The sequence below is a fragment of the Diplotaxodon limnothrissa genome, linkage group LG3 (assembly GCF_057381915.1).
Source record: "Diplotaxodon limnothrissa isolate DT_005_m linkage group LG3, D_limnothrissa_male_GT1.1, whole genome shotgun sequence".
Lineage (NCBI taxonomy): Eukaryota > Metazoa > Chordata > Actinopteri > Cichliformes > Cichlidae > Diplotaxodon > Diplotaxodon limnothrissa.
Window position 1 is genome coordinate 1,907,809 of NC_140598.1, and position 21,944 is coordinate 1,929,752.

Sequence of the window (21,944 nt, forward strand, 5' to 3'; positions counted from 1 at the left end):
AACTTAGACATTCACATTATTCACACTCTCATTACACATACATATAGGATCTTGGGGGTGGGCACAATCACGGAGTCCAAATTACCATCAGGGTGTATACCTCACCCCTGACGTCGTTGCCCACCTCTCAATTTTAAATACACTTAGTCATTGAGGGCTAGCAGGAGGGACTATGCGCTTACCTGCTGCTCCTTGGCAGGTAGCTCCATGCCCTCCTGGGTTTTAATTGCACCTTAGAACACATATGCATCAACACTACAATGAGCGGGTGGAGGGAGGTTTGGAGTCTTCTCCCACCCCCATTCTCTGCGGCCTGCTGGAGCGGGAGGGCTAGTAGGAGGAGTTGGCCGTCCGACTGCGGTCTGGGGTGTGGGGCCTCCCTGCTGCTGCGGAGTCGGGGTGGTCTGCCTCTCCCCACCGCAGGGAAAAGGGTAACACCACCTGGGTCTGGGTGCAATTCCCCCCTCCAGGGGCAAGGGTACCTAGACCCGGTTTGTAGAGTACGCTTGGGGAGTGTGATTGTGTGTACAGCGTCTCTTTATGTCTGTCTCCACGTTGGTTGAGTGTGGAGTGAGTGCATATGAGAGCATGAGGGTGGGAATGGATGTTTGTGTCTGTGTGTGCCTGTATGTCTGTGTCTATATGTCAGGTTGGGTATCAGACGCCACCTCTCTGGGGACACCTCAGGCCCTCCAAGGTTTGGAGGCCTATCTCCACCCACCACCACTTCCCCTGCCGGTGGCGGACTCCCTCAGGTGTCGGTGTGTTGGTGGTTCTTTGTGTCTGGGGGTGGGCGTCCGGGTACACACCGGCTCACTCCTTGGCGGCCGCTTGTCGGGGCCTGGGGCCTGGGGCTCGCTCGGGCCCCCTTTGGAGGTGGGGTGCCCCCGGCCTCTCGGCCTGGGACTCGGTCACTCAGGCACAGCTGGGGGCCAGCGGAGCTCACGGGCGCGTCACTGCAACTCCCCCTGACTTTTGCTCCGCGGCTGCTGGGCGAGCCCTCATCTGGGACTCTCCTCGGCTCTTACTGGAACAGTGGCGCGGCTGCCCCTCTGTTGGTCTTCCATGGTCTCTTGTGTTCTGGGGGCCTCTGGATGTCTGGAGTTTTGATCTCCTCCATACCCGCTTCACACCCTGGAGGACGGGGCTGTGGCCCCCCCACACTCCCTAGCAGATCATTACATGGAGAAACCTTTGGAATGCAAGCATGCTGATCCACACAGGTATGCACACATGGGTATTCACAGACGCGGACTAAAGCTTTCTTGGCTGCTGCCTCAAAGCACACTGTGCGCTGTCTATCTTGCGTGCTGCACAATATCGTTTATTATTTAGTAAATATTGATATCTATGACTAGCTAGTTTATTGTGATGGTGCTTTGTTTTCTCTATTATTATGTTGCTCTTTGTTGTTTGCTGTCTCCTCTGTTTGTTTTTTTTGTTGTTTGTTTTTTTTTTTTCTCCATACAGGTGACCCAGGAGTTCTTTTTTTTTTTTTCTCTCTCTTCCCCCCCCCTTCTCACCGTCTCTTCTCCCCTTTGGTTTTCTTTCTTTCTCTCCCCCTCTTTCTCTCATTCATTCCCCCTGTCCTATTTATTAAAAAAAAAAAAAAAAAAGACAAAGGATGAACTGAAGCTCTGCCATCACGTAATGTCGCATACTGCTGTTTCTGATGTCATTTAAAAAAAAAAAAAAAAAAAAAAAAAAAGGCTGGAAATAGCTTTAATTATTTCTTCCCGAGATATTAAGGACGTTAACTTACTATTTGCTTCTCGACCAATCGTAGGCAGGTCTAAAGAATTCAAAAAGTCAGTCATCTTATTGACATCACCCTGAGTAGATTGACTATATAAGGATTTGTAATACATTTCAAACGCTTTTTGAATTTTAACCAGGTCAGTTACAACATTGTTACCAACCGGGTCTCTAATCTTATAAATATTATTTTCAGCTTGCTGTTTTCTAATCCGCCACGCCAACTGCTTCGCCGCCTTAGGCCCCGCCTCATAATACCTCTGTTCCATAAATCTTATGTTTTTCTCTACTTCTTCGCTCAATATCTTATCTATCTCCTGCTTAATCTGTCTGATCTGGTGGGTTACTGTAGTATTTTTATCCTTTAGACCTGACTGTTCCAAGGCCATTAATCTATCCTGCAGTTGTAACAATTCTTGGGACTTTTTCTTTTTAATCATGGTCGACCACGCAATTATTTTTCCTCTGAGGACAGCTTTGGCTGCATCCCATACAATACTGTGATTTGTCTCTCCATTATCATTGTCCTGCAGGTACAAGTTAAGATCGGCTGTCATTTGTTTCACAAAAGCGGGGTCATTTAACATACCGGTATTTAGTCTCCACAAAGTTGTCTTCCGTGTCCCGTCCAAATGTAACGTTATATAAATTCCACTGTGGTCAGAGACATCTCTTGGACCTATTCTGCAATCTTTTATCCTGTGTAAATCCCTATTAAACATAAAACAGTAATCTATCCTCGAATACACTGAGTGTCGAGCAGAGTAAAAAGTGAATCCTGACGCTGACCCATGGATAGATCGCCACACATCAATAAGTCCTAATTCTGTTAACATTCCTTTAACTCGTTTCCCTCCAGACGTGCTTTTCCTGTCCCTATTATTTGAGTCTAACCGGGGGTTTAACAGTAAATTAAAATCTCCTGCACAAATAAGAGTTCCCACCGTTTCCTTAGAGATCAAATCAAATATCTTCTTAAAGAAGCTTGCGTTGCTGTCTGGGGGTGCATAGACATTTAATAGTGTGACCGCCTTATTCTCTATTCTACCTTTTACTAAAACAAACCGACCTTCCTTATCACATATAGTAGATACATGTTCAAATTTTATTTTATTTGAGATAAGGATAGCTACTCCTCGTTTTTTCCCGGCCCTATATGATGAATAGAATGTATGTCTGAAACCCATCTTTTTTAATTTCTCGTGTTCTGCATTATCTAGATGAGTTTCTTGCCAATATGCCCAATCTACTGTCTCCTTTTTCAATTTGGCAATTAATTTGCTTCTTTTAATAGGGCTATTCAGGCCATTTACATTTAGTGACAGCATTTTATAGAACTTATAAGCCATCAAGTGGATATGTGGAATACAACATAATCAACCCAGACCTCAGAACATCACAACCAGAACTCACACATTAATAGGAGCTTCCAATACAAAGGATATAATAGTATCCTTTGACATTGAGGGGACTGGCCACAGGGTGGGGCCCCTCATCCGACAACAGGGGAGTGACCGACAAAAAAGCCAAAAAAGGGCAAAAAATAAGCAAAACAGTCTCTTATCGCTACTAAAAATAACGTGGTGGTTCTCTAACCATGTCCGTAGGCACCAACCTAAAGAAATATGAATTCTGAAGGATACGAAAGTCAGTGTTCCTGCGGTTAGATTATCAAAACTCTACCGCCAGCTATCTCACCGTCGTCCAGTCATCAGCTGCTCACTCGTCTGCTGGCAGTTTTTCTTGCTCCCTCCGGAAAGCTCGGAGTTTTTCCCGCACGTGCTGCTGGAAACCGCCCCCGCAGTGTGCTGTCTGCGTTTCCCAAGGAAGTAGGTGCTTTATCGTGTCCTCTGTCATCCTGTTGGTTTGGTTCCCCAAGGTGATCTTACCCACGGCTATTCCCCGCTTTCTTAAATCCTCGGCAGCTTGGCTTGCGGTATTATATAGGACATTGCCTGACGCATAAAACACTCGCATCTTACTTAGCGGTGTCTGGAAGCGGATCCCGCTGTCCTTCAAAGCCTTCTTAACTGGAATATATTCCCGTCTCCTTTTCTGCACTTCCAGGGAGTAGTCATGATCGAAGTACATGTTTTGGATGTGTACCCCTTTGTTCCACGCCGTGCGGAGAATCTCTTCTTTAACAGAGAACCGGAGGAAGCGCACTATTATTGAGCGTGGTGGGGCGTTCGGGGGTGGTTTTGGTCCCAACGCGCGGTGTGCGCGCTCAATGCCGAGGGCACGGTCCGGGCCGAAATCTTCGCCTAGGTGTTCTTTGATCAGATTTTCAACAAAGGTAGTCACCGACGAGCCCTCCGAGTTTTCCGGTACGCCGTAGATCCGGATGTTTTTGCACCTAGCGCGGCCCTCCATATCGGACACCTTTTCCTGAAGCGCCCGTTGATTTTCCAACAGCTGCACAAGTGTATCCCTAACACCAACGTCCCAGCGTTCCGAGTCAGCCATGTTGTCCTCGACGTGCTTTAGCCGACCAGTCATCTCCTCCACCTGACCCGCCATCTCGTGCAATCTTTGATTCAATTCCTTAGAGAGTTCGGCCATTTGCTTCTTTATATCCTCCCCAAATTCCGTACCGAATGCTTTGAAGTCACTTTTCAATTCGGTTCGCAATGTAGCCATTTCGGCCACCAGTACGCTACTCACTGCATCCCGAAGCCAACCCAGACCTTCACCTCGGTCGCCATCTTGTCCCGATGCGAGGCTTGCCTCACTAGCCGCGGCGTCCTTCTCCATTTCACAGTCAAGAATGTTTCGTAGCCCGTATCCTCCCTTTTTAGATTTATCCCCACTCATTCCTGCGTCGAAAAATGGCAATGTAGCCCTAATACAGCTCTCGAGTCCGGGGAAACACACGGTTGGTGCCGGAGGTCACTCTCTATGCGGCCATGCGGTGCTACGAGCCACCGGAAGTCAGGATTAGTAAATGTTGACAAACAATTCACCACGCCGGTAAGAAAAGGGTGGATGCTTCGCTTTGCTTTGTTTTGCTTTTGGCAGGAGGAGGAGGATAAGCGAGACCGGAGGGGGAGACTGTAGGTTCACCTGAGAGTGTGGAGCGGCAGACTTAACCCTTTGGCTGCTAATTTTTGGTTTTGCTGATGTTTGCTTGGTTCGTGTTACCATTAACCATAGCAGGCCACTGTAGAAGTCAATTAAATTTTATAGAGGAAAATAGTCAGAACAAAAACAATATTTATGAATTACATAGGGGAATGGTAGAGTAACACATTAAAATACAGTTATGGAATAACAAACACTTGTCCAAGTGACCGAGGTTTTTTTTTCCCTTTAAAATAGTAAAGTATTAAAAAGAGAGCACAACCGGTAGGGGCCTGTGATAGGACGGGGTATTACAGGAAAACATGAGCAAAAAAAAAGAAAAATGGGGTTTTCAAATGTCAAGTACACGGCGCTCAACAATATGTCAAAAAATGTTTCAGTACGACTTTGCTCAGCTACGGAGCTGCACTGCTTGATGGATTGTCGGAGCATTACGGCTACCGAGGAGCCTCGCGGAGTGATACGTACTGTGCTTCAACGTAATATTACCGTACTGTGTGTGTATAAGGAAAATAAATAGCACCTGAAGCAGATTTTAAACTCCAGGCTGTCAGTCATGCAGTAGAAGTTGGGAACAGAGCAGCTGTGAAATCTGTCTTTGTTATTGTGCTCAGCGTCTTTTAGTTTACATTTTGACTGCACGATTGTGAGCTTTTTGTTATGCACAAAAACAACAGTTTTCTTTTATTTATGCAGCATTATTATTTAATAAATGCTCATAATTTATTTTTGAGTAATTTTTTTCATGTACATGTCTATGCTGTATGTTAATAAAAGTGCCTGTGTGACATCTGGGACACAGCTTTGACTAAGAACTCTCTTTTTGTTCTTACTTTATGGCTTTGAAAAAAAATATTGAGATATATATCTTACAGTGGGGCAAAAAAGTATTTAGTCAGCCACCGATTGTGCAAGTTCCCCCACCTAAAATGATGACAGAGGTCAGTAATTTGCACCAGAGGTACACTTCAACTGTGAGAGACAGAATGTGAAAAAAAAATCCATGAATCCACATGGTAGGATTTGTAAAGAATTTATTGGTAAATCAGGGTGGAAAATAAGTATTTGGTCAATAACAAAAATACAACTCAATACTTTGTAACATAACCTTTGTTGGCAATAACAGAGGTCAAACGTTTACTATAGGTCTTTACCAGGTTTGCACACACAGTAGCTGGTATTTTGGCCCATTCCTCCATGCAGATCTTCTCGAGAGCAGTGATGTTTTGGGGCTGTCGCTGAGCAACACGGACTTTCAACTCCCGCCACAGATTTTCTATGGGGTTGAGGTCTGGAGACTGGCTACGCCACTCCAGGACTTTCAAATGCTTCTTACGGAGCCACTCCTTTGTTGCCCGGGCGGTGTGTTTTGGATCATTGTCATGTTGGAAGACCCAGCCTCGTTTCATCTTCAAAGTTCTCACTGATGGAAGGAGGTTTTGGCTCAAAATCTCACGATACATGGCCCCATTCATTCTGTCCTTAACACGGATCAGTCGTCCTGTCCCCTTGGCAGAAAAACAGCCCCATAGCATGATGTTTCCACCCCCATGCTTCACAGTAGGTATGGTGTTCTTGGGATGCAACTCAGTATTCTTCGTCCTCCAAACACGACGAGTTGAGTTTATACCAAAAAGTTCTACTTTGGTTTCATCTGACGACATGACATTCTCCCAATCCTCTGCTGTATCATCCATGTGCTCTCTGGCAAACTTCAGACGGGCCTGGACATGCACTGGCTTCAGCAGCGGAACACGTCTGGCACTGCGGGATTTGATTCCCTGCCGTTGTAGTGTGTTACTGATGGTGACCTTTGTTACTTTGGTCCCAGCTCTCTGCAGGTCATTCACCAGGTCCCCCCGTGTGGTTCTGGGATCTTTGCTCACCGTTCTCATGATCATTTTGACCCCACGGGATGAGATCTTGCGTGGAGCCCCAGATCGTGGGAGATTATCAGTGGTCTTGTATGTCTTCCATTTTCTGATGATTGCTCCCACAGTTGATTTTTTCACACCCAGCTGCTTGCCTATTGTAGATTCGCTCTTCCCAGTCTGGTGCAGGTCTACAATACTTTTTCTGGTGTCCTTCGAAAGCTCTTTGGTCTTGGCCATGGCGGAGTTTGGAGTCTGACTGTTTGAGGCTGTGGACAGGTGTCTTTTATACAGATGATGAGTTCAAACAGGTGCCATTCATACAGGTAACGAGTGGGGGACAGAAAAGCATCTTACAGAACACGTTACAGGTCTGTGAGAGCCAGAGATTTTCCATGTTTGAGGTGACCAAATACTTATTTTCCACCCTGATTTACCAATAAATTCTTTACAAATCCTACCATGTGGATTCATGGATTTTTTTTCACATTCTGTCTCTCACAGTTGAAGTGTACCTCTGGTGCAAATTACTGACCTCTGTCATCATTTTAAGTGGGGGAACTTGCACAATCGGTGGCTGACTAAATACTTTTTTGCCCCACTGTATATCGCCATCCAGCTAAAAAATATCGAGATATGAATTTTGGGTCATATCGCCCAGCCCTATCTGCACCCATCCGCGGACACAAAGAACCACCAACACACTGATGTCTGAGGGAGTCCGCCACTGGCAGGGGAAGTGGTGGTGGGGGGAGATAGGCCTCCAAACCTTGGAGGGCCTGAGATGTCCCCAGAGAGGTGGCGTCTGATACCCAACCTGACATATAGACACAGACATACAGGCACACACAGACACAAACATCCATTCCCACCCTCATGCTCTCATATGCACTCACTCCACACTCAACCGACGTGGAGACAGACATAAAGAGACGCTGTACACACAATCACACTCCCCAAGCGTACTCTACCAACCGGGTCTAGGTACCCTTGCCCCTGGAGGGGGGAACTGCACCCAGACCCAGGTGGTGTTACCCTTTTCCCTGCAGTGGGGAGAAGCAGACCGCCCCGACTCCGCAGCAGCAGGGAGATTCCAAACCTCCCTCCACCCGCTCATATGTAGTGTTGATGCATGTGTGTTCTAAGGTGCATTTAAAACCCAGGAGGGCATGGAGCTACCTGCCAGAGAGCAGCAGGTAAGCCCATAGCCCCTCCTGCTAGCCCTCAATGTCTACATGTATTTAAAATTGAGAGGTGGGCAACGACACCAGGGGTGAGGTGTACACCCTGATGGTCTTTTGAGGTCCGTGTAGCATGCTCACCCCCAAGATCCTATATGTATGTTGTTACACCCCAGCCCAGGGAAAACTGGCGTGCAACATAAGGTAAATAAAAATAAGGAAAAATTCCCCCCCCCCACTCCCTGCTCTTAAGGAGGACGAACCAACAAAAAACAGCTACCATGGATTTCACAACAGCCAGTCAGTTTATTGAGTCCCAAAAGGTAGCAGGCATAAGGGTGAGCATGGCCAAAACAACAAACAAAAACTCTAGAAATGAAATGCAGCTGGCTTACCTTCACAGAAAACCCCAAACGAAAATTACAGGTGTCTTACCTGCCTCCCTAACCAAAAACAGGAGAAAAGGTTCCCAATAGTGATGGCCCGCTTGAAGCTGGCGCTCCGGAGCGTGTGTCGAAAAAAAGAACACACTGGTTCAGAAGCACTGTGTCGAGGCTTGCTTCGTTTAGCAAAAGTCACGTGACCAGTGACGTCCGAAGCTTCATTACGCACGTAACCGCTTCGGTACCTGATTCAAACGGATATAAGGAAGTGAATCATCCACGGGATTCGTGGAGTGTGTTGATGGTGACAGAGAGCGAAGAGGTGATCATTCCACTGACAGATATGGAGCCAGCGAGGAAGAGAGGACGTTCTGGCGTGTGGGAATATTTTGAGTTGATTTTAGCTCAATTCATTTTATCTGCCGAAGTGAAAAACCTGAAATGTCCAAAATCATGTTTTCATAATGTAAATATCATTACAGCATATGACTTTAGGAACACTTCCATGTGCATTAAAGCTGATGAAGACTACAAAAATGTATTTGACACTATACGTACATTACATTGCTACACAGTTTAGAAAATCATTTTGTTTATTGTTTTTAGGTGATAGTCTGCAGGACCCAGGAATACCTGCATATCTACCAGCTTGCAGTGTAGTTCCTGCACTCCACAGCCTCTTCTGTTCCATGCAAGTGGATTTTCTCCAGGGCAGGAGAAACTATTTCTAAGAAAAGAAACAGACTCAGCCAGCGCACAGTAACACTAATCCTCTTTTTAAATGTAAATAACAAAAGGGCTACCTGACATAGATCATGTTTTTACTTTGCAAGTTCTTGATTAGGGGTGGGTTTTGATTATCGCCTTTCTGATTACAATCCATGCTAAATTGAATATAGTGTCACGGTCTGGGTGGCAGACCGTGGGGATGTGGGGAAAGGAGGACCCAAAACGGAGACTCTGCGATGCAAACAGTGCTCTTTATTTACAGTGGAAAGCTGTAAACACAATAACTCCCCGTTGCTCCCTCGAACCCCGTGTGCGTGCTTCCCTCCGACGTCTGTGCTCGTGCTCCCCGCACACCCTGTGCGTGCTGCCCTTCTGGTCCCTCGTTTCACCTGCAGGACAATACAGAAGCAGCCGTTAAACACTGAACCCGCGCGCGCACGCACGCACACACGCGCACACACACACACACACACACACGATCCGCACTTCCAAATGCTACACACTGACTTGGAGTCTTAGCTTAATGATCCCGCGCCGGTGGGAGCTCCAACTCTCTCCTAAGTAGCTCCCCCGACGAGCCCTGATCACCAACAGGTGTGGCATGAACTTCAGGTGTGGCCAGTCCTTCCGCAGGGCCACACCCCTCAGGCCTGCAGGTGGCTGAGCTCCATCCTCCAGCCACACCCGCAGACATACACATCCATACACACATACACATACACACCCGTTTTTTGACTTTTCCAGTGCTTTCAACACCATCAGGCCGACCCTCCTGGGTGATAAGTTAGCAGCGATGCAGGTGGATGCTTCTCTGGTGTCCTGGATTGTTGATTACCTGACAGGAAGACCACAATGTGTACGTCTCCCACAGTGTGTGTCTGACAAGGTGATCAGCAACACAGGGGCACCACAGGCGACTGTCCTCTCCCCCTTCCTCTTCACCCTCTACACCACAGACTTCAGCCACTGCACAGAGACCTGCCATCTTCAAAAGTTTTCTTTTTTTTTTTTTCTTTTTTTTTTTTTCGCCTGTCCTAATTTGGTTCTTTAGCCATCAGAATTGTTGTCTGAAGACCAACAAGGATACCCAATGGATTTACTTTGCCAAATGGATCTTCATGGCATTGCCGTATTGGTCCATTTGGTCGATCTTTGTTTTTATTATTTATTATATTTTATTTTCAGATGTTACAGACGGGACAGACATCAGTGAAGCATAGGAAAGGGAGAAAGAAAGAGGAAGGAAAGGAAAAACAGAAGGGGAGAGGGACAGTGAGAAAGGGGGGGAGAAAAAAATAAAAATCTCCTGGATCACCTGTTGAGAGAAGAATAGAAGACAAAAAAAACAAAAAAAACAAAGCAACATACTAAACACAACACCATCGCATTAATCTAGCTAAGTGTAAACAGCAGTAAATACTAAATATTCAATGTTGTTGTGCAGCACGCAGGACAGATGTGCTTCGAAGTAGTAGCCAAGAAAGGTGTAATTTAAGTCTACGAGCAGTGAACACCCGTGTGCATACCTGTGTGGATCAGCGTGCTTGTATTCCAAAGGTTTCTCCATGTAACGATCTGCTAGGGAGTGTGGGGGGGGGCCACAGCCCCGTCCTCCAGGGTATGAAGCAGGTATGGAGGAGATCAAAACTCCAGACATCCAGAGGCCCCCAGAACACAAGAGACCAAGGAAGACCAACAGAGGGGCAGCCGCGCCACTGTTCCAGTAAGAGCTGAGGAGAGTCCCAGATGAGGGTTCGCTCAGCAGCCGCGGAGCAGAAGCCAGGGGGAGTTGCAGTGACGCGCCCGTGAGCTCCGCCGGCAGCCAGCTGTGCCTGAGTGACCGAGCCCCAGGCCGAGAGGCCGGGGGCACCCCACCTCCGAAGTGGTCCGAGCGAGCCCCAGGTTCCAGGCCCCGATAAGCGGCCGCCAAGGAGTGAGCCGGTGTGTACCTGGACGCCCACCCCCAGACACAAAGAACCACCAACGCACCGACACCTGAGGGAGTCCGCAACCGGCAGGGGAAGTGGTGGTGGGTGGAGATAGGCCTCCAAACCTTGGAGGGCCTGAGGTGTCCCCAGAGAGGTGGTGTCTGATACCCAACCTGACATATAGACACAGACATACAGGCACACACAGACACAAACATCCATTCCCCCCCTCATGCTCTCATATGCACTCACTCCACACTCAACCAACGTGGAGACAGACATAAAGAGACGCTGTACACACGATCAAACTCCCCAAGCGTACTCTACAAACCGGGTCTAGGTACCCTTGCCCCTGGAGGGGGGAACTGCACCCAGACCCAGGTGGTGTTACCCTTTTCCCTGCGGTGGGGAGAGGCAGACCACCCCGACTCCGTAGCAGCAGGGAGGCCCCACACTCCAGACCGCAGTCGGACGGCCAACTCCTCCTAGCCCTCCCGCTCCAGCAGGCCGCAGAGAATGGGGGTGGGAGAAGACTCCAAACCTCCCTCCACCCGCTCATTGTAGTGTTGATGCATGTGTGTTCTAAGGTGCAATTAAAACCCAGGAGGGCATGGAGCTACCTGCCAGAGAGCAGCAGGTAAGCGCATAGTCCCTCCTGCTAGCCCTCAATGTCTACGTGTATTTAAAATTGAGAGGTGGGCAACGATGCCAGGGGTGAGGTGTACACCCTGATGGTAATATGGACTCCGTGATTGTGCCCACCCCCAAGATCCTATATGTATGTGTAATGAGAGTGTGAATAATGTGAATGTCTAAGTTGTGGGATAAAATTGAGGCAGAGGCAGCCGGAAGGGGACAGAGGGGGGGTAGCCTCCTCTGCACCCTGGTGACATACCCCTACTCCAAGGCCCTGCATGTGTGGGTGGTTGTGGTGGAGCGGGAAGAGGGAGGCAGCTGGAGATGGGGAGGGAAGGAAGGGAGGGGCAGGTAACCCCTCCCTGGGGCCAGCTCCCCCGCTGACCCCAGTAGGCACCCCCACACTCTGCGACCCGCCAGGGAAAGAAGGCCCAGGCCCATCCAGACCGGGGCCCAGTGCAGCAGCGCCTCCCGGCCCCACAGAGCCCGGGACAGTTCACCCAACCCCACCACAGAGAAAACTGCACCCACCCCACCATCCACTCATCTTCCAGACTACATAAGACAGTAAACACCCAGGCTGAGATCTTCCTCCACCTCTCCTGTATCTCCCCCTCCTGCAGAGAGAGTCCCTGAAGAGAAGAAAGCTCCTGCAGATGTGACCATCTCCCCCACCAGTTGAAGAGCCCCCCAGGTGGCTCGACGCACCGGCGGCACCCTGCTCCAGGGCTGGGCCCCCATGCACCCACCCGCCCACAACCCCGGCAACACACCAACCAGGACCCAAGCCCCCGAGGCCCGGCCCGGGCCCCAGCCCAGAGACGGAGCGCCCCCAGAACCTCACGCCCATCCCGGACCCACCCAGGGGCAGCCAGGCTACCAGGTCAGTAACCCACGTCCGTCAGCACAGACCCTCCCCTAGCCCCGCTGCACGCAGCCGCGAGGAAACAGTCACCTGAGAGCCAACAGAGCCCCCAACCGGACATGACCGCTACCCCGGGTTGAGCCCCCCAAGGAAGATGCCTCCGGGGAACCCCCCGACGCCCTAAGCCTGTCCCTACCCCCACACCAATCACAACAGTGAAGGCGGGACCAAACTATGACCTCCCACCCCCACTAGGTGATGGAGCTGATCAAAGGAGCCCAGAGCAATTGATCTGATGTGGTGGCAGAGGCTGTATCAAGACTAATGTAATCTAATAGATAATTTCTATATTGGTTAGAATTAAGATTATTTTTATTTTTCCAGTTCATGAGGACTGTTTTCTTGGCTATGCATAGGGCAGTGAAAACCATATGGGCTATATTCTTTTCTGAAGTGACATTATCTAAGCTGCCCAACAAACACACTAAGGGGGAAGTTGGAATGTTACATTTCAGACACTTTGATAAGTCTTCACATATCTCGCGCCAAAACTTTTGCACTGGTGGACAGAACCAAAGAGCGTGGATGTAATTGTCTGGTGTATTGCCTTGACAGTGTGAGCAGTTGTTGGAAGATGTAAAGCCCATCTTGAACATCCGATGACCTGTATAGTGCACTCTATGTAGTATTTTGTATTGTATTAATTGCAGACTGGGATTTTTAATTAATTTAAAGGTTTTTAAGCAAATCTCAGACCAGAAGTTTTGGTCTAAGCTGACTGATAAATCTGCTTCCCACTTTGCAATAGGAAGGGATATTGATTCATCTAATTTAGAAAGTGTTCTGTATATTTTAGATAATAATTTGGGGGATTTAAGAGTAAGAAAATGTGCCGCACTTAGTGGTGTTTGTAATTCAACTTGACTGAGGTTAAATTTCTTTTTTACTATGGATTTAATTTGTTGATATTCTAAAAAATATTGTCTTGTTGATCCCATATTGTGCAACTAGTCTGTCAAATGGAATAAATTCTGTTCCCTCTAATATATGTTCTAAGTATTTAATTCCTTTACAACTCCATTCTGGGAAATTAATCATATTATTGTTTTGTAATATGTCAGGGTTATTCCAGATAGGTGTACGTTTGCATGGAATTAATGAAGACTCCGTTATTTTTAGAAACTCCCACCATGCTGTCAGAGAAAAGCTGATGTTGATACTTTTAAAGCATTCATGTCTTTTGATGTTTGAGCTAATAAATGGTAGGTCTGAAATCTCTAGATTCAAAAGTTTTCTGATGACTCTGCGGTGGTTGGATGCATCAGCAGGGATGATGAGACAGAGTACCGGGCTGTGGTCGACTCCTTTGTCACATGGTGTGAGCAGAATCATCTGCAGCTCAACGTGGCAAAGACCAAGGAACTGATCGTGGACTTCAGGAAGACCAGGAAACACTTGACCCCTGTTTCAATCCAGGGGCTCAGTGTTGACATTGTGGAGGACTATAAATACCTTGGAGTACACATTGACAATAAACTGGACTGGGCTAAAAACACCACAGCACTTTACAGGAAGGGCCAGAGTCGTCTCTATTTTTTGAGGCGACTGAGGTCCTTCAACATCTGCCAGAAAATGCTGAGGATTTTCTATGAGTCTGTTGTGGCCAGTGCGATCCTCTATGCTGTTGCATGCTGGGGGAGCAGGCTGAGGGTCGCAGATGCCAACAGACTTAATAAACTAACCTGTAAGGCCAGCAATGTTGTGGGGATGGAGCTGGACACCCTCAAGGTGGTGTCGGAGAGGCGGATGCTGTCCAAGATAAAGACAATGTTGGATAACACCTCCCACCCACTCCATGACATGCTGGTCAGTCACAGGAGCTCGTTCAGTGAGAGACTGAGATTACCAAAAAGCACCACTGAACGACACAGGAAATCATTCCTGCCCGTGGCTCCCTGTACAACGCATCCACTTAACACACTGTTTGCTGCTACAGCTACACATGTTTCTTTTCCAGCTATTTATTTATGAGTGACTTATGTATGTATGTATGTATATATATGTATATATTGTACTATTCTTAGTTAGTGTATTGTCTGTCTTGTCTTTACGTTGGTTTAAAATGGAGCACTGTAACAAAAAATAATTTCCCCCAGGGATTAATAAAGTATTCTGATTCTGATTCTGATTCTGATACCCTGCCTATACATATGAGTGGGACACAGACTAACACAGCACAGTGCAGAAAAACACACACATCACCAAAATAATAATAATAATAACAACATCAACATCAACAGTCAAAACTGCTCACGGACCCCGAGTCCACCAGAGCTGGGTCCGTGACATATAGTGATATTGATTCATTACAATCCCGTGTCGATTTGTAAATTAACGTTATTATGCCTGAAACGCCAGCATCTCAGGTTAAACCTCACAACATGTCGTCAAACACCATACAGCTAAAACAGTAACTGGGAGCAGGTTTACGGATTCTGCATACAAACGTGAACACAGAGCGCGGACCCGACGCGTCAGAGTCAGATTTTGGTGTGTCGTCGGGTCCGCGCTGTGTTTGCCTCTTTTTTCTTCGCTGGCTTCTGCAGCTGCAGGTTCATAACTCTCTGTTTACATCTCTAATTAAGTCTCACATGTGTCAGCTTTCTTTTAATAGATACGAAATTATGGATATATACTGATACATGACCAGAATTGTAATATTTCTGACTGAGGCAAAACTTTCCAGATTCCAATCAAATTGAATCGGATCCTGTATCGAATCAAAATGATTCTACAAATCAGTAACGATGCAGCCGTACTCAGCCCCCTAAGCATTTTCCCTTTCCAGTTCACAATCAATCCCACCCCTAGGTCAAAAATATGTATAGGACAATTGGCCTCATCTAATATTTTGTATGAACCTGTCCAGCTGTCCAGTGATTAAATGACAAGTAGATGGAGGCAGGACTCCACAGCAGGGGCATACTCCATAATGTGCTGTGCATTATCATATGTATATTATATATATTGCTCACTTATTGTATTTACCAACATCAAGGAGTTATGAGCAAAGAAAGGCCACACCATAGTGCATGTTTAAATAGGGAAAGTTTATTGATCAAAATGTATTACGCAAATACGCATTACATTTTTTCAGCCCCCCAATCGAGAAAACAAAACCAATTACATGTTCAAAGCAACGGAACGGTGGCCCAATATCGGAGAGAACTCCACTCTTGAGTGAGCAGTGATGATTGAGCAGTCCGTTTTATTTTGCAGATTCAAGCTGCTCTTCAAAATATTCGCCACCAGATGTCACCGGAGAGGACTGTGTTGAAAAGCTTCGAGTAATGAACCATTTTTCAATACAAGCTTCAGTGCTTCGGAAAGCTTCATTTGGCCATCACTAGTTCCCAAAGAAAAATGGCTTCTCACCCCTACAGCTACCGAGTAAAAAAAGTATCGACAGCTATTTACATCTATATACAACAAACTATTTACAACACGGGGGGGGGGGGGAGATTGCGAATATGACAAACTGAAACAAAGGGCTTAAATACATAGAGGGAGCAATCAGGGAATGGACAACAGGAGGGAAACACAGCTGGGGCAAATCAGAACTGACAAGACAAGGAAGCGTAAACTGAACACACTGAGATAAGACAGACTTTCAAAGTAAAACAGGAAACACATAACAGTCACGCCTAAAACAAAACACTGACAACATCGAATCGTAACAATGTGTTATGAGAGTGTGAGTACTGTGAATGTCTAAGTTGTGAGATAAAATTGAGGCACAAGAAGCAAGAAGGGGACAGAGGGGGGGGGGGGGGGTAGCCTCCCCTGCTCCCTGGTGACACACCTTCACTCCAAGGCCCTGCATGTGTGGGTGATTGTGGTGGAGCGGGAAGGTGGAGGCAGCTGGAGATGGGTAGGGAAGGAAGGGAGGGGCAAGTGACCCCTCCCTGGGGCCAGCTCCCTCGCTGACCCCAGTAGGCACCCCCATACTCTGCAACCCGCCAGGGAAAGGGGGCCCAGGCCCATCTGGACCGGGGTCCAGAACAGCAGCGCCGCCCGGCCCCATAGAGCCCGGGACAGCCCACCCGACCCCACCACAGAGAAAACTGCACGCTCCCCGTCATCCACTCATCTTCCAGACTACACAAAACAACAGACGCCCAGGCTGAGATCTTCCTCCACCTCTCCTGTATCTCCCCCTCCTGCAGAGAGAGTTCCTGAAGAGAGGAAAGCTCCTGCAAGATGTGACAATCTCCCCCACCAGTTGAAGAGCCCCCCAGGTGGCTCGACGCACCGGCGGCACCCTGCGCCAGGGCTGGGCCCCCATGCACCCACCCGCCCACAACCCCGGCAACACACCAACCAGGACCCAAGGCCCCGAGGCCCGGCCAGGGCCCCAGCCCAGAGACGGAGCGCCCCCCAAACCTCACGCCCATCCCGGACCCACCCAGGGGCAGCCAGGCTACCAGGTCAGTAACCCACGTCCGTCAGCACAGACCCTCCCCTAGCCCCGCTGCATGCAGCCACGAGGAAACAGTCACCTAAGAGCCAACAGAGCCCCTAATAGGCCATGACTGCTACCCCGGGTTGAGTCCCCCAAGGAAGATGCCTCCGGGGAACCCCCCGACGCCCTAAGCCTGTCCTTACCCCCACACCAATCACAACAGCGAAGGTGGGACCAAACTATGACCCCACCACCACCACTAGGTGATGGAGCTAATCAAAGGAGCCAAGAGCAATTGATCTGATGTGGTGGCAGAGGCTGTATCAAGACTAATGTAATCTAATAGATAATTTCTATATTGGTTAGAATTAAGATTGTTTTTATTTTTCCAGTTCATGAGGACAGTTTTCTTGGCTATGCATAGGGCAGTGAAAACCATATGGGCTATATTCTTATCTGTAGTGACATTATCTAAGCTGCCCAACAAACACACTAAGGGGGAAGTTGGAATGTTACATTTCAGACACTTTGATAAGTCTTCACATATCTCGTGCCAAAACTTCTGAACTGGTGGACAGAACCAAAGAGCGTGGATATAATTGTCCGGTGAATTGGTTTGGCAGTGTGAGCAGTTGTTGGTAGACGAAAAGCCCATCTTGAACATCCGATGACCTGTATAGTGCACTCTATGTAATATTTTGTATTGAATTAATTGAAGACTGGGATTTCTAATTAGATGAAAGGTTTTTAAGCAAATCTGAGACCAGAAGTTTAGGTCTAAGTTAACTGATAAATCCGCTTCCCATTTTGCAGTAGGAAGTGATATTGATTCATCTGTTTTAGAAAGCATTCTGTATATTTTGGATAGTAATTTGGGGGTTTTAAGAGTAAGAAATTGAACCACACTTGGTGGTGTTTGTAGTTCAACTTGACCCGGTTTAAATTTCCTTTTTACTATGGATTTAATTTGTTGATATTCTAAAAATATTTTCTTGTTGATCCCATATTGTGTAACTAGTCTGTCAAATGAAATAAATTCTGTTCCTTCTAGTATATGTTCTAAATATTTGATTCCTTTACCACTCCAATCTGAAAAGTTGATCATATTATTGTTCTGTAATATGTCAGGGTTCTTCCAGATAGGTGTACGTTTGCATGAGATTAATGAAGACTCTGTCAATTTTAGAAACTCCCACCATGCTGTCAGAGAAGAGCTGATGTTGATGCTTTTAAAGCATTCATGTCGTTGGATGTTTGAGCTGATAAATGGTAGGTCTGAGATCTCTAGATTATTGCAAAGTGCTTGTTCTACATCTAGCCAAGGTTCATCTAAGAGGGTGTGTTTTAGCCATCCTGAGATAAACTGAAGGCTGTTGGCGAAGAAGTAGTGCTGAAAGTTAGGTAGTTCTAATCCTCCTTTATCCTTGGTCTTTTGTAGTGTTTTTAAGCTTATATGTGGGGGTTTATTTTTCCAAAGGAATTTGGACATACATGAATCTAGAGATCTGAACCAATCTTGTGGCGGTTTAGTTGGGATCATTGAGAAAAAATAATTTATTTTTGGTAAGACCATCATTTTTATAGCAGCAACCCTTCCCATGAGTGATATGGGTAGACATTTCCACCTAGCCAGATCGCCTTCTACCTTCTTTAAAAGTGGGATATGGTTTAATTTAGTTAGATCTGCAAGCTTGGGAGAAACATTAATACCTAAATATTTTATATTTCCTGATTGCAGTGGTGTAGAAGAGGAATTATGGAGGGACCAATTAATCGGTAGGACTGTAGATTTGGACCAGTTAATTGAGTAATCTGATATTCTTGCAAAATACTTTATCAATTCAATCACCCCAGAGATATTGGTTTGTGAATTTTGGAGAAAGAGTAACACATCATCCGCATAAAGGCTGATTTTATGTTCCACGTTCTTGCATTTTATGCCCTTAATTACTGAATTCTGTCTAATTGCTGCTGCTAGTGGTTCAATAAAAATTGCAAACAGTGAAGGGGAGAGTGGGCATCCCTGCCTGGTGCCCCTCAAGAGACAGAAGCTGGAGGATGTCTGGTCATTTGTTCTGACACAAGCTGTTGGGGAGTTATATAATATTTTTAGCCAGTTAATGAAAGAGGTTCCAAAACCAAATTTGTGTAAAGTTGCAAATAGAAATTTCCAGTTAACTCTGTCAAATGCATTTTCTGCATCTAAAGAAAATATTGTAGTTTCTAGGTTTGTACTGTATGAGTAGTCTATCAAATTAAGTAATCTGCGTGTATTTGTTGAGGAGTGCCGACCTTTTATGAAACCAGTTTGGTCAGGATGAATTAAGAGGGGGGTTATTTTCTCCAGTCTCTTTGAGAGAGCTTTGCAGATTATTTTAAGGTCTACATTTATAAGGGATATTGGACGATAGCTTGAGGGATATACAGGGTTTTTGCCTGGTTTTAGCAGGAGATTAATGTTTGCAGAATTCATATTTGATGGAAGTCTGCCCTTTTCTTTAATTTCCAACAACGTTCTGTAGAAAACTGGTGCCAGAATCGTCCAGAATTCTTTGTAGAATTCTGCAGGAAAGCCATCTGGACCTGGAGCCTTATTATTGGGCATACTTATCAGGGCTTCCTGGAGTTCACCTGGTGTCAGTGGTGAATCCAGTGCCATTGCTTTACTGTCTAATAATTTTGGAAGAGTTATGTTGTCTAAAAACTGATCAATTTCCTTTTTAGACGGGTTTATTTGTGGTGAATACAACGTTTTATAGAAATCCCTGAAAATGTTGTTTATTTGTATCGGTTCATATATTGTGTTCCCAGATGAATCTTGAACAGCACATATAGTTGTTTTTTCCTTATTTATTTTTAGCTGGTTTGCTAGAAATTGACCGGATTTATTACCATGTTCATAATTTTGTAAGCGTAGTCTTTGTACTAAGAATTTTGTTTTTTTATTAATTATCTCATTTAATTCTAGTTTTGTTTTGCGTATTTTGTTCAATGTTTCCTGATCTTGGTGGGACGCGTAGGTTTCTTCTAGTGATTTGATGTTTTTTTCTAATTCCTGAATATTTTCGTTTTCTTTTTTCTTTTCAGATCTGGCCTTTGGACCAAAATAGTTCCAAAGGCCAGATCTGAATGAGGGTGGGGGAGGTTCAATTTGCCATGTTGCAACGAGCTTAGCTTCTGTTTTGCTAGCTTGTGCTGCGCTCAGTGGATCTGCGCTCGACAGTGCAGCCTAGGTGGAGTAGTCGAACGCAGATCTACTGAGCTCTCAACACAGACAGCATCGTCAGCAGAAAAGCTGATAAAATAAACTAAAAATTTCGATACATATGCGTACCGAACCTAAAGCACTGTATCGAATGGTCCAATATCGATACTAGTATCGTTGCACCCCTAATGATCAGTGTATGACTTGGGTGTTTGATAATTTAGGTACAGTAAAACTTACGTATAAATAATTGTTTTCATGTTTAAGCTTAACTGATTAGAATAAATTAAATCCTGTTTAGAAGATAAAATGCCTGTGTTCATGAGAAGCTGAGTACTACACTTAAGGGGAACTGTGGGACAGCAGTCTAAATGAAACATATGCTTTTGTGAAAGAAGGGAAGATTTTAAGATTGAAAATGTTTGATTTCTTTTTTGATTTATTTTACTAGAATAAGCGGTTATAATAATTTTTCATACACACATTGCAATTGTGATCATAGGAATTGCCACTCAGTCTTGTGAAGGTCATAAGCTTCGTTCATATATAGGAGGAAAATGTAGGAAAATGGCTTAGAGTGCGGAGGGGTAAATGTAAAATCGCTTACACACATAAATAATATTTTGACTAATCGTCTAGATCAGAGAGTCCCGGTTATAAAAATCTGAACCAACTTTGAGTAACTAGAAGAACAATGGATAAACATATTAGATTATTGAGGCGTCGCAGAGAGGTGTTTTCCTTTTCTGTCCTTTACAGAAGAAGGAGCAGATTCCAGAACCACAGCAAAACCACGAGGGGGTTGGCCAGAATCCAGGAAGCACCAGACCAAACAGATCTGGCCAATAAAGGGGGGCACGGATGTGACCTAAAAGAAGCGTAGATCTCAGAAAATTGCCCGTCCCAGAAGATTAGTTGTTTGAATTGTAAAGAAGGTCAAAAAGCTCATTAGACAGAGGTGGTGGTCATGCTGGATATGGTCTACCCGTTAAAGGGGGCAAAGGGAAATTAAGTGAACTGTAAGTTGTGTGCTTAGAAACCAGGAGTAATTTTAAAGAGGAAACTGTTTAACTCTATAGAGACTGTTTCCACAGATTGACAAAAGTAATCTAGGACCTTTTACTAGGAAAAGCTAATTATATCTGTTTGGATTTTACCGTGAGCAGTGAGGGAAGTCAGAAGTGGGTTTAAACTGTGACGCTGGGTGAAAAGGGGGTGTTAGGAAATAAAGGTAGGACAGCTCACAGCCCGGTGTAGACGAAAGGTGCTGTCTTAGAGCTTCACTTATTTGTTTGATTTATTTGTTGGATAGAAGCAATTATGCCACAATAATAAGGGACCATTGAAAATACACAACCCGTTGAGGGGACGGATGACATATATGTTTGGGCAAGTGAAAGGTTTCATTTTGTTTAGTATGATTTCTTTGGTTAAATTCTTAGCTATTATTCTCACATGCAAGTAAAGTTAAGGGGATAACTTAGGTATTATGTCGTCTCTCTTTAGTAAAGATGAAAAAGGGTGGAGCTGTTATGGAATAAATATATATTCTTAGTGGTTATTTTCTGTTTATATTGTTTTATAGAGGCCAGTATAGTACAGCATGACTTAAATACATAAAGGTCTGGATGACCTCTGATATCCTGCTTCTAAATTCAGACAAAATTGAAGTTTTTATAAAATCTTTGAAACGTGGTGCCGAACGAGACTCTTACTTTAGATTGCACAGTTTGAATATTAGCCTTGCTTTAGGGTGTGTTTTCATTCTGAGTTTTGGATTCATAGTTTTCTTTGTTAAAGTTCAGGTTTTTCCTGTCCTATATCTCCTGTCTGTCCTGTCCTAAATAA

The 21,944-nt window shown here is 45.6% G+C and overlaps 1 protein-coding gene across 4 annotated transcripts in view; it reads right to left on the minus strand.

The window, feature by feature from the left end:
• The window catches only part of LOC146634253 (NACHT, LRR and PYD domains-containing protein 3-like), a 675,133-nt gene that overhangs the window by 369,420 nt on the left and 283,769 nt on the right, over positions 1-21,944 (minus strand). Inside the window, exons 3-4 of one of the 4 annotated variants that reach the window (XM_085375199.1) lie at positions 18,843-18,865; positions 4,841-4,852 (exon numbers count right to left, since the gene is read on the minus strand). The exons of the other annotated variants lie outside the window; for them this stretch is intronic. Of the exons in view, the coding sequence (XP_085231325.1) occupies positions 4,841-4,852; positions 18,843-18,865 (35 nt within the window). The remainder of the gene's footprint in view (positions 1-4,840; positions 4,853-18,842; positions 18,866-21,944) is intronic. 4 annotated transcript variants of the gene reach the window in all.